The 12243-nt window shown below is 42.6% G+C and overlaps 1 protein-coding gene across 1 annotated transcript in view; it reads left to right on the top strand.

Annotated features, from left to right (window-relative positions):
• Positions 1-12243, top strand: part of SPTBN5 (spectrin beta, non-erythrocytic 5) — a 1780873-nt gene that overhangs the window by 376165 nt on the left and 1392465 nt on the right. The window contains exon 18 of the mRNA XM_069208774.1: positions 6564-6815. Coding sequence (XP_069064875.1) covers positions 6564-6815 — 252 coding nt within the window. The remainder of the gene's footprint in view (positions 1-6563; positions 6816-12243) is intronic.

Below are 12243 nucleotides of genomic sequence, written 5' to 3'. Positions count from 1 at the left end.
ACCAAGGAACAACGGAATCTATAGTCACTGGAACTTTTAATGCATCTGGACCAGTATGAGTCATCTGGTTCTGAGGAATTGTCATTACTACACTCTGTCATGACAAGACAGTACTGAAACTTTGTCCTGTTTGAGTCATTGAAACATTTGGTAATGACTGATTTAAAACAAACCTTGGCACATGTTGGTTTGGAACAAAATTTGACACTGACAGATTCACATAAGGTGATTGCACGGACCGGTTCACATTAGAATTTGGCACAGTTTGAATAACATCCAGACTGAGCTAAATCTCTGACCTATTTGGCTCACTTCAGGAATCTGTGTCACTGAATTTGAAGGTGAAAATGGCACTATCTGATTCAAGGCTTGTGCAACTGGAGCAGGAGGCACATTTGGGGTTACGTTTTGTGGAGCTTCACTTCTTGCTCCTACCTCAAATGAATGGTAAGGAGGTGGACGATTTAACAATAAATGATTTATAAATTCACCATCTGAATCACTCTCATATGTCACTGCCTTTTTCTCTTCAACATCTGTTGTCGGTTCTGTTGTCCCTGTCTTTATTTTAGTCTTGGGTTTAGCGCTTTCTCCTTCTTCACTAGAAATAGCTGTATACAACCGAGTTCCTTCAATTATTTCTGCTGTACAAGCTTGCTTTTCCTCATTCTATCTGGCCTCTGAAATTGTCTTTAATGTTTTCTGCATTCTATTGTCATGCTTGCTATGTGTTCCCAAATGTTAAGAACTTCAAATTGTACAGGGCAGAGGTGGTTTTGTCTTGTAAAGCACTCGCCTCTGGTCGTGAGGAATTCTTGCATTAAAGGTTCCACAATGAGGACATGCTAATGCACCTTCTTTCTCAGTAATTTTGCACCACTGTCCAAGCTACACACATGCATTAAAACCTTTTGCAGACATGACAAAATGACCTAGAGTGCCTTCGGGTGGGGTCTCTATTCCCTTTTTAACTGGAATAAATGCATCTCCTTTCAATGCACTTTTTAGCACTTTAAAGAACTTCATTTAAAAAAAAAATCGAGTCATGAAGTAACTTAAATGCCACAATCCTTTTTTCTCAATGTTCCCAACCAATAACTGTGCTGCATTATCCACCAATACCAGGGTGGCTTCACAGCAACCGACCGATACCAGTGCTTCGCACGATGGCGTCAAACTCACTACTTGCAGCGACTCACTCATTTAGCAATTGTGTCTCACCCAATTGCTCATACACACCTAATGCAAAAATATTGAGAGCAAAAACCAACAACCTGTCTGTTACTACAGGACACAGTAATCAAACAGCAGTACAGAGATACACTTCCCAACTGTAGCTTTCACAATTGCACAACAAGTGAAACTTGACTAGCAATTCTCACTTCGCATATATAGATCCACCATGTTCACTTAACACCAACCAAACCCACACACACTCATGGCAAACTATTGGTACTCTTGATAACGCCTCACAAGCAATACCCACTGCAGACAATAATTTGACCAAGTGTTATCAACACTTGTGAGTAATTCTGGAATCTTAGGCCATGACGGACCCATCCACAACAACAACTGAGGAAATGTTTTAACAAAAAGCGCCACAATCACACGAGTCCGACGAATCAGCAAAACACTTCTACAACATCACACTTTACCGCAATCTTCATGCCAAATGCATTGCCAATGTAAAACTCTATTAATACTTACACATCCGTCTTTCACAGGTACAACACTGGAACTTAAATCAATCTTCGGAACAAACCACAGGACAAAAACGTTCAGGGTGGGCAATGTTTGAACGGGCAGATTGCATGACAACTATCCTAGCTCCTTAACGCTATACCTAAATATAGTCTCTTCCCCTTCACAGGAATCAGTGCCTGAGAAGGCCACTAGATCTTTCCACCCAGCATAAGGGTGTGGCTAGACAAAAATAGATTCACAAGAAATTCAGTTTTGGTAACTATATGACCACTGTGGCTACACAAGGAAAATTCCACTTTATAACAAAGTCCAAAAGCTTTTATTTACAAGCTTAGACTCCATGTCACGTAGACAATGCACAAAGCAAAGTTATTAAGATACATAATCACCAAGGGTTGACCAAGGCCACAAAACAGATTTAGACAAACTAGTATTAATAAAACTTAACACTGAAGTGAAACTATGCCAAACATCAGAAGAATACCTGATGTACCAAAAACAAACGCTCTTCAAATCTAGTAAGCATTTAGGCACATTAAAATCAGTTTAGCTAGCTAGGGCATAGGAAAACCCTAAGAATTAGCCAATTATTCACAAATGCTGGGCTAAACATGTGTGCAAAATAAAGGATCTCAAAAATAATTTAGAAAAACCTAGGAACAAAAAGGGGCAAAAGGAAAAAATGAAAACAGGAAGGTGTCAGCATTGCAGGTGCTCAGTCTTCTTTGCGTTAAGACGAAAATCTCTAAGGTTCACCAAGACACATCAAAGGGGCAGGAGCAGAGAATACTATGGCTCTCATTATGTTCTCGGCGAGATGCCCCAACGGCAAACGTGCCGGCAGTCAATGAAAGACCGCCAGTGTTGGTGGCCAGCATCCCGCCAAATAATGACGCATGGTGCCCTCGGCGGTGGGGCCCGCTATGCAGGCGGTCGGTGGCGGGGTTGATGCTGCTCCACCCTCACCGCCACGTCACTCCATACACCGCCACGCCTATAATGAAGCAGTTTTAGGCATGGTGGTGTATGGAGAGGAGGCGATGGCAGCAGAGCTGCATCCAGGGAGCCCGTTCCCTCCCGGAGCAGCGTGACGGAAAAGTTAAGTGCTGTCCAAGAGGGAAGGGGGAGGGGAGGTGTGTTTGAGTGTGTGACTGCATGGGGGTGTGCATGAGTTTATGTGGGGAGGATGTGTGTCTGAGCACATGTATGCGTGTGTACATGTACGTGAATGCATGCATGTGGATGTGGGAGGTTGTGGTTTGGGGGACCTGTATGTAGGGATGGGGGATGGTGAGGGTCGGGGTGGGGGGACCAGCATGGGGATGGAGGGTTGGTTTTCGGGATTCGTGGGTGGGGGTGGGGGCTTTTCTAGGTGCTTGGGGGTGGGTAGGGATAGTGGAAAGGGGGTGGGGGCCAGGCATGTCACATACAGGTGACAAGAATGATTATTACTGTCACCCGAATGCTTTCCCCCAGGGATTACCTGGTGGGTAACTCGCCAGGGACTCCCTGGTGGAAATGGGATTGTAATCCCACCGCTTGTCCTGCCTCCACCGCCGGGTAGAATGTACTCACAGTCGGCACGGCGGTCGAATCTGTCCTGGCGGTGGGTGGTAATGAACTGCCTGCTTTGCAGCCAGTTCACTACTATGTTCAGAATATGGCGGTCTGGACTGCCATGCCGTTGGCGGTAATGACCGCCGGCGTGGCGGTCCAGACCGCCATGTTCATAATGACCACCTATACCTCTTAGAGATTAAGGGGTTCAGCACGCAATAATAGGGCTCAAGGAAGTCAGCTCTGTGGGGTCTGGAGTGGAACTCTGCTTCCAGATCATCCGTAAAGGGTAATTTAAAGTTCATAGGGCAAGATGATTCGTCCATTCATTGTTCTACATGACGTTGAAAGTGTAACATCCAATAGAAATCGATCATGCAATTCAGACTGAAACATTTGAGAAATTTCTCAGGTTTGTCATGAGAACGTTGTCCATCTGTACTCTTCTATGCAAGTTTGCAACATTTGTATATGTTGCAAATCCACATTCCTAGATGATCCGTACACAAGAACAACTTCCCAGACTCACTATGCTTAAAACAATAGACATCTATTACCAAGCAAGCATTCTCATGAGTACGAAATCTGAAAGAAAGACCCCCGTTAACAAGATGACTAAATAATTTCTGCACAAACACGAATACAGGGCCTCACTTAGGGTAATGCAAATTAATTAAAACTGCACATTAAATCGTGCAAATAAAACACATTTAACAATCAAATCATAAATCCAAAATTAAGAAACTTTAATAAGCATTTATTTTACAGTAATTTTTAAACAAAATCAATCAATCAATCAAGGCATTTGAAAGCGCACTTCTAACCAATGAGGGTCTCAAGGCGCTGAAATAACTTATTTAAATGCATTCCTGTGAATATGGCACAGAACTACATTTTCTCTACCTTTGCACACAAATTTAAAATTACTCTTTCTCAAAATCTCGTATTGTTTTAATGCAGACTGTTAAGTTTCATCATGACATCTAACATAATGACTAATTAATTAATTTAACATGACATTTAATAGCTATACCACAAGGGTTTCGTTAGTTACCTACAGTGAATGCACATTAGTATAACTTCTCAGTGCATCACTTTGCAACCAATCTATTAATACTTTGGTTAGCATACTGCATTAACTGTCATATATAGATGATCACTGTTATATGAGGGACAATACTAACATTTCTGCTACATTATATGCATAACTTGACAGCCATATTTATTATGTTTACTATAATAATGACAACTAATACAAGATGATGATGTACACAGAGAGGAATACACATTGGCGGCCATCTTTGCTTAGTTTTAGAAAAGTGAGAAACATTCAAAGATAATTATTCATGCATGCATGAATAGGTGCCCCCACTTAAACATGGTTTTTCCAATACTTAATAACAGAAACCATTTCAAGATAACTGCCCTTGTATATACATTTTTGTTTACAAAACAAGCATTGACAGAGCAAACAACTTGGCAGCCTAAGACAGACCTGTTGGCTTTGGAAATAATTCTCTTTTTTCCAAGTGAAATTAAAATATGTTCTAAATTAACACCCGTAATTTGGCTAATAAAATGAGTATAACACAGCACAGAATGAAACATCTTTTACCAGTGTTCTGCTCTCCAACTGAACTTATCTTGTTCTTCATGACTTTATATATTTGATGTTTTTATCCTCTCTCTCTCGATATTTAAATGAGATTACATTTTAGGCTCAGTATAAAGCCAGTGTATTGCTTTAGTAATATGTTTTGCTCTGAAAGTGCTTAGAATATTAGCACCATAGAATGGTTTTCTACAGCACGTCTGTGTCATGTCGATTCAACAGTGCATCATGCAATTGGAAGAGTTTTAAAAGTTTAAAACACTGAAGTTAGACTGGGTCAGTCTTTCTCATAAATAATGGAATGAATGGGTCCACCGCTCATTCCCAGCAAGTTTCAGATGAAAAATAGGATTCTAGGGTTAGGTGAAGATGGTGTTGGATAACATAAAGCATTGCAAAATATACCAATATGGTCACAGTAAAAAAAACATAAGTCAAGACTTAACAGAATTTCTAATACAGAAAAGGCCAAAGTTCAGAGGATCCGTGTGCTGAACAGAAAAGAGCTGTGCAGGAAAGAATTAGAGTAGTCTTAGCTTTTTTGCCTGATGTAAAGCCAGACTGCTGACCTCTCAGGATAGAGCTCTGCTCTAGGTAGGCCTGCAGCTTAATTGTTGCCACCTCCTTGATGGTTAGAAGTGGGAGAGAAACTTTAGGAAATTGTCAAAATGTGCTAAAGAGGTTAACTGCATGGTGAGACTTATTTAAAAGGGGAGTGATACAGGCACTTTCTCAGGACGCAGATACCAACTCCATGAGTAGAGAAGCAAGAATAGAAACCAGTTATTTGGTAATGAAATTGTGGCGACAGTCAGATAAGCAAGAAACAGCCTTAAGAGAGTTGATTTTAGTTATCAACGATTCAGCAGTGACTACTTATTCATGTTGAACATTTCTTAGGCCCCACGGAAAATCTTTTCCATGAGACACAGACCCTTATTCAACAAGGTGGCATGCTTCGTCATTGGGTCGTGCTCCACGTTGGGCTGATGGGGCACTCCCCAATGAACCCTTTACGGAGATCATTTCTTTAGCCTCTTCTGGTGTACGTGGACATTTGGTGCATGCCCTTAGTTCGCTGGAATGGGTAAATGGTGGTAGACTGGGGGTTGTATGTGTGAAAATAAAATTAGCTATGGATAATCTGGATTGTTTTTTTTAATTTGTAAGAATTATTGATGACCAGGTTAAAACAAAGTTTTTAACACCTGGCTTGCTATAGGGCACAGTTCAGATATGCATATTTTTTATGAACTTGTTGAGAAAACTGACAATCATACCCCATTCTCCAGAAGCACAAAATGTAGGGACTAGGAGGACAACTCAAAAAGAATAAGTCTAAGGACCCAAATCTTTAGTCGTTTATCCAGTAGCAATTGATAGTAACACATTTGACATACCTAAAATATAAAAGCCTTAGCCTTTGAGCCCAAGCCTCATCAATGCTAGCCTTTGAATTTCCCCCCAAAACCCTCCCACTAACTACACAAATAATCAAGAATAAACATTTGAAAAGAATAGACATCATTGTGGCACATAAATGCCTGTGTGACTCGTTATTGGGCCATTGAAGTTCTACATCATGATTTAGTCACCTACTGGAGATTAGCAGCCTTTAATACTGTAATGGTAGCAGAATAACACATTTCATTAAAAATGCAATTTGTATTCTTTAATGTAATGTCCATAGGTGGAGGAATCTTGAAGCCATGAAGGAAAAGAAGGATTCAGAATTGATTGGTGTAGCAGATGTAAAAACCTTCCTGGAAGACTGTCAAAGCATGCAGCTGCTCCTTCAAGACAAGATAAAGCATTTTATGGGTACTGAGCCAAGCAGTACTCCAATGGGTCTTGAAGCGGAGAGACGCTCACTGGTTAACACTGAGCATGACATTTATGCACTGGAATGCAAAATCATGTACCTAAAGAGCATGGCAAAATCGTAAGTTGAATCAGAAAGTAATTATGATATATTACTTATCTGTGTAATGTGTGTGACATACAATGCCTTGTATTTCATATTACAGGCTGCACGTTTATCCTTTTTGTTAATAATTCACAAGGTGCAGCTTGGAAAATTGAAAATGCGACCCCCTTGAATCACATCTACGTTTGGGGTATATTTTTGACTTCTCTGGGATTCAGAAAGAATGCCAGCGTTTCTCAAGGAAATCTATGAGCGTTGCAGATTTCCTTGGGTAGGACAGTGGATAACATTTACACACAGAGAGTTTCTACCAAGTGTACAAAATATCCTTGCATGTGGCAACAATTTAAAGATTTTGATTCATAAGATAAGAAATAAATTGTAAATTTTTATATGAATTGGTTTATAAATATTATTCGAGACGACGAATGTTGTTTTGTGCTGATTGCATATGTTGCGATTTACATGGTAACAAAATTATTTTTTGTGCTTAAAAAGAAAACAAAATCCATTTGGACAATTGTAGTTATGTATTATGATTTACCCAGGTCCATGAGGTTACTATTGGGTTATCCCCTGTGTATTGTAATGCCATCATTTAGAAAGAGGACCTGCAGCCCACTTATTGTAGAGGATCTCAGCAGAGTGGGATACTGCACCTGCACCATTAGTCGGCTCGTCCGTCTGGAACCTGCCTGTCTAATTCGAGGAGGTGCTTGCTTAGGGGACCCCAGATGGCTTTCTTCTTGCTTGCAGGGGGAAAAGGAAGATAGTGTGTGTCTAATTGCCCCTGACAGTACATCAGATTGTGCACCCAGGCAGTCAGCGTTGGCAAAGTAATCCTGACCCAATGACAAGCAACTCAGCACTTTGCCATTACGAGGGCAATAGACAAATATTTGCTCTGACTCTGTGGGACTGCCTGAGTGCAGCCCAACAGGACCATCTCAGGGTATGGTGATAGGGTCACATTGATCGTGATAGAGAGGGCCTGGAGCACTTGAGACAAATAGGCAGCCACGGGAAGGGGCAGTACCAAGCACTATGTATAAACTCTCTCTGAAGCACAGTAACGGGTGCACTCAGAGGTCGATCAAAGTTCACATGCATGTAATTGGTGTGGGGTGCGGTAAACGCGATGTAGGAACTTGAAGTGAATTAATCTCAGTTAACCTTCAGGGTTGAGAGCACTAGTCTGTTTAAAGCAATAGATCAATTTTTAGGAGTAATGCATCGACCGATAGGGCTTGACATTCATAGAGCGTGTTTGGAAACTCAGAGTAATGTCCCCTATATTTTGCCCGAGTTTGCAAGTAAAGAAAATAGTCTAGTGCATTAGGGTCAGCTTTCTCTATTACCGCAGGGAAGTGGATGTATTCACCATTGGGGAATACGTTTTGCATACCCCATACCCCCCCACTATGCAAGCTTGGTCAGCGTGTTCGATCTGAGTGTGCTGAACAGCAGAGGATAGTGAGTGAGGGATTGATGAGGTGAGTACAATCTGTCCATCCTGACCATAGCGTCAACAGATACCATTCTAGGTCAACTTTGTTTGTGGTGCGTAAGGATTTCACCTCACCTCCATCGGGGTATCTGACCTGTTAATGAAGGAAGTGGGGCTGGGAAGGCTACAGCGTGTTCAATGACCAAGTGTGCCATGTATGGTGGAGGGTGGAGTCAGTAGCAGGCATATTGTGCTTCCTCACAAAGATAGTACCGTTCAACGTTGGGCACGGCCAGGCCTCCCTAGTCATAAGGAAGTGTGAGGACCTCCCATCTAACTCTGGGTTGTCTGCCAGTCCATGCGAGACTGATCAAAAGAGTTAAGCATGTTGAAAAAAAAAATTGTGAGAGGAATTGGTATGTTGCTAAACAGTTACAGAAGCTTTGGTAGGATAATCATTTTCATTAATGCAATTCTGCTATTCAAAGATAGAGGAAGCCTGATCCAGTGGGTCACCTGGTCCTCTATTCTAGGGATGACAATGCCATAATTTTCAACAATAATAGTCTCAGCATTACAGCTAACTTTGACACCAAGATATTTCAAGGGTGATTTGCACCAAGGAATGGGATAAGCAAGCTATTGTTCTGTTATCTTATCTGTTAGAGGAAAGATGGCAGACTCATTACAGTTTACTGTCATCCCCGGGAGGATATGGAAAAGGCTAAATTTGTATATGATTGGTGTTAGGTTTTGAGTTGAGTTGCGTGGGTTGCATACATTTAAAAACTTAATACGATCTGCATGTATAGAGATGATTAGATTCTGCGGTGCGAAAATTATGCCACTGAACCAATGTCCCTTCCTTATAGCAGAAGCTAGAGGTTACATCATGAGAGCAAATAGCACAGAGCATCCCTGTCTTGTGCTACACTGTATGTTGAATGGGTCTGATGTCAACCCACTGACCCACACTCTGGCCTTACGGTTAATGTAGAGAAACCTGATTAAACGGGTAAAACAGGCATAGAATCCCATGTGGTGAAGGACCGCAAAGCTTTTTCCCTACTCCACAGAATTGAACGATTTAATTGTTTCTAGCAGGATTGCCGCTGCCACCTGCGTAGGGTCCATTTGATGGGGCAGTGCAAAAAGGGTATAGAGGATGTGAGATGTAGACCGGCCAGGTCCTGCCTGGTCACGGAGGACCAGATTTGAGAGGAGAAGGAGAACTCTTTTCGCTAAGATTTTGGCAAAGATTTTGGAATCAGTATCTATGAGTGAAAGTGAACGATAGGAGTCTGGGTGCTGTGGATCCTTGCCAGGTTTCAGGAAAATGGTGATGATGGCCTCCTGAAAGGAGGGTGGAAGTGTGCCACTCCTCCAGGTCTCTGCTTAAACATGTTGGAGTCTGGATGCCAAGAGATCAGTAAAGATCTTGTAGAATTCAGCTGTGAAGCCATCGCCTCAGGGGTCCTTGTCCGTATGGAGGCTGGAAATTGCTTCCAGGATGTAATCTATCATAATGGGTTCTACCAAGAAGAGACAATGCGGTCCCTCAAGGCAGGCCAACATTACTCTGTCAGAGTAAGCAGCATAATCCTCCGCACAGGGGATTGACAGCTAGTTTAAAGATTGGCATAATAGTTTACAGATTCTTGTAGGATTGCCTCCGAGTTGTACCAAGGTACCATCATCATCCTCCACCTGAGTCACCGACAGAGAAGTCCTGTCCAGCTGTACATTGCAAGCCAGCATGCATCCTGGTCGTTCAGCCTCAATGTATGCTCTGTCAGTAGCAAATCAGTCTATATGTTTCACTTCCATATCGGCTACCTCTTTAAAATCTGCAAGTTTATCTTGAATGTCTGCTAAGACTAGTGACAGTCGGTCATGGCTACACCCACTCTCAAGAACTCGAGGGTCGTTGACCAAAGCATTCAGGTGATTATGGATGGTTGTGCGCATGCCATGCAGTTTTGCAATACATATCCCTCTGAGATAAGCCTTGAATGTATCCCTGACTAGTCCCGGAGACTGAACAAAGCCCTTGTTGTGTGAAACAAAGGCCAGAATCTCCTATCGGACCTCTGAAGTGAACACAGTGTCAGTAAACGCAAGTGAGGGGATGCATCATGTAAAGTTCAATACCTGGAGTCAGGTATTGTGATGGTAAGGAGCACAGGGGAATGATTGGAGTATGTGCGTGTACGATAACTGACACGGGTAGCCCAGCCCCGGATGTTTTGGGAACCCAGCCAGTAGTCAAGTCAAGCCCAGGTGCCATGTGCTGTGGAGATATGGGAACCTTACTGAAGGTTAGCATGTGTTTCCCACCATAAATCTAGAAGTCCATGGGTGTCCATAATATGTCATAATGACTTAACAGCTGTGTTGTGTCGTCCTAGAGGACAGTAAATCAGCTTGGTCCCAAACCTGACGAATAAAGCCAGGATCATTTGTATTGGACCCTTAAGTGTTGATGATGGTGATGCTTTGTGTAGCGATGCAAGCTTTTCTGATATTGTATGTCCCCTGTGTGTCAACCTCCTCAGCGTGGACAATAAATGGCAGATCGCAACTCACCAGTACAGCCCTCCCTCGCCCATAGGAATAGCAGGACTAGGACCTTTACCCACTCCAGCCAGTGGCAAATGTTGGGGACTCCTGAAGACTGAGGATGGACTCCTGTAGGAGTGCCACATCAATGTGATGTGTGTCTAGGTATGCTAGTATTTGACAAGTCTTATGAGAATTGCCTACACTCCGGATGTCCCAAAAGAGAGAAGTCACTGAAGTATGGTAGTTGGTGTTAAGGATCATGTATCAAGCCGTCTTGTGCCAGTGACAGTGTAACCTATAATTCATCAAACCCCCTCATCCGTCCCCTCCCATTCCATCAGCACAAAAAGCAAGGTAGTGCAGCCAGCCTTTAACAATCCTGCCCACCCCCCTCCCACACCAGCCACCCCAACTCACCAGTGACAGAAAAAAAAAACATATTCCCAACAACCCAAAATGTACAAGACATTATTGTTACAACTTTCAATAATAATCATGTGGATTAGGCGATAGGGGAGCTCCCAGTGAAGGCAGTCAGAGTGCTGGCCAAGTGTGTCTCCTACATAAAGAAGGGACATCCACCAGGCACATAAATGGACATCTGAATCATTCAAAGATTAAATACCTGTCCTTTCCGGCCTCAAAGAGTACAACTAGCATCACCAAAAGCAGGGGCAAACAGCAGGATTATATGTCACAATCTTTAGCTAGATTTGGCATGCAATGATCATAATAGCATCTCCACCAAAGTAAGAAGTAAAGTAATGATACTGAAGGAAAAGGAAGGAAAAGCATGCATGTAAGGATATACATGACAGGTCATGACACTTAGCATCGCTCAAAACTCTTCCATAGGAAGATTAATGCGCCCTAAGGAAAATGAAGTGAAGGCATGCAGTTAGCAATATACATTACAGGTTGTGTCATTCAACATCACTCAAGTCCATCAAATTTAAAGATTACTGGCTCCCAGCGGGAAAAGATCTTGTTTTCCTGGCTTTCCACTGAAAGCATCTTGCAGCCTGCAGGTCTGCAACTACACAGGATTTGTCGTTGAGAGTAATTTTGAGGCAGGCCGGGTAGAGCATAGGGAATATTATCCTGGCATAGCTTCAGCTTAAGGTGGATGTATAATCACTTGGCCTGCTGTACTTGTGTGTGAAATCAGGATAGATGGAGAACTCAGTGCCTTCATGAGTAAGGGGGTGGCATTCAAGGGGCTAAGCATAGAACCACGTCAAGGATTCAATAGTGGAATAGGTGGGTGGCAATCGGGTGCGGCAGGGCCCCCGGAGGAGTTCTAGGTCCCAAAGAACAGTGGGCCTGCTCCACAGCAAAGAGGGGGGAGAAAGATTCAGTGTTAAATAGTTTTTTGATGAGGGTTTCAACAAAGGCCACCATGACTCCTATGTTGGTGGATTCCAGAAAGCCTGC

The sequence above is a fragment of the Pleurodeles waltl genome, chromosome 9 (assembly GCF_031143425.1).
Source record: "Pleurodeles waltl isolate 20211129_DDA chromosome 9, aPleWal1.hap1.20221129, whole genome shotgun sequence".
Lineage (NCBI taxonomy): Eukaryota > Metazoa > Chordata > Amphibia > Caudata > Salamandridae > Pleurodeles > Pleurodeles waltl.
The sequence above is the reverse complement of the archived record's forward strand: the minus strand, read 5'-3'. Positions and strand labels throughout refer to the sequence as shown.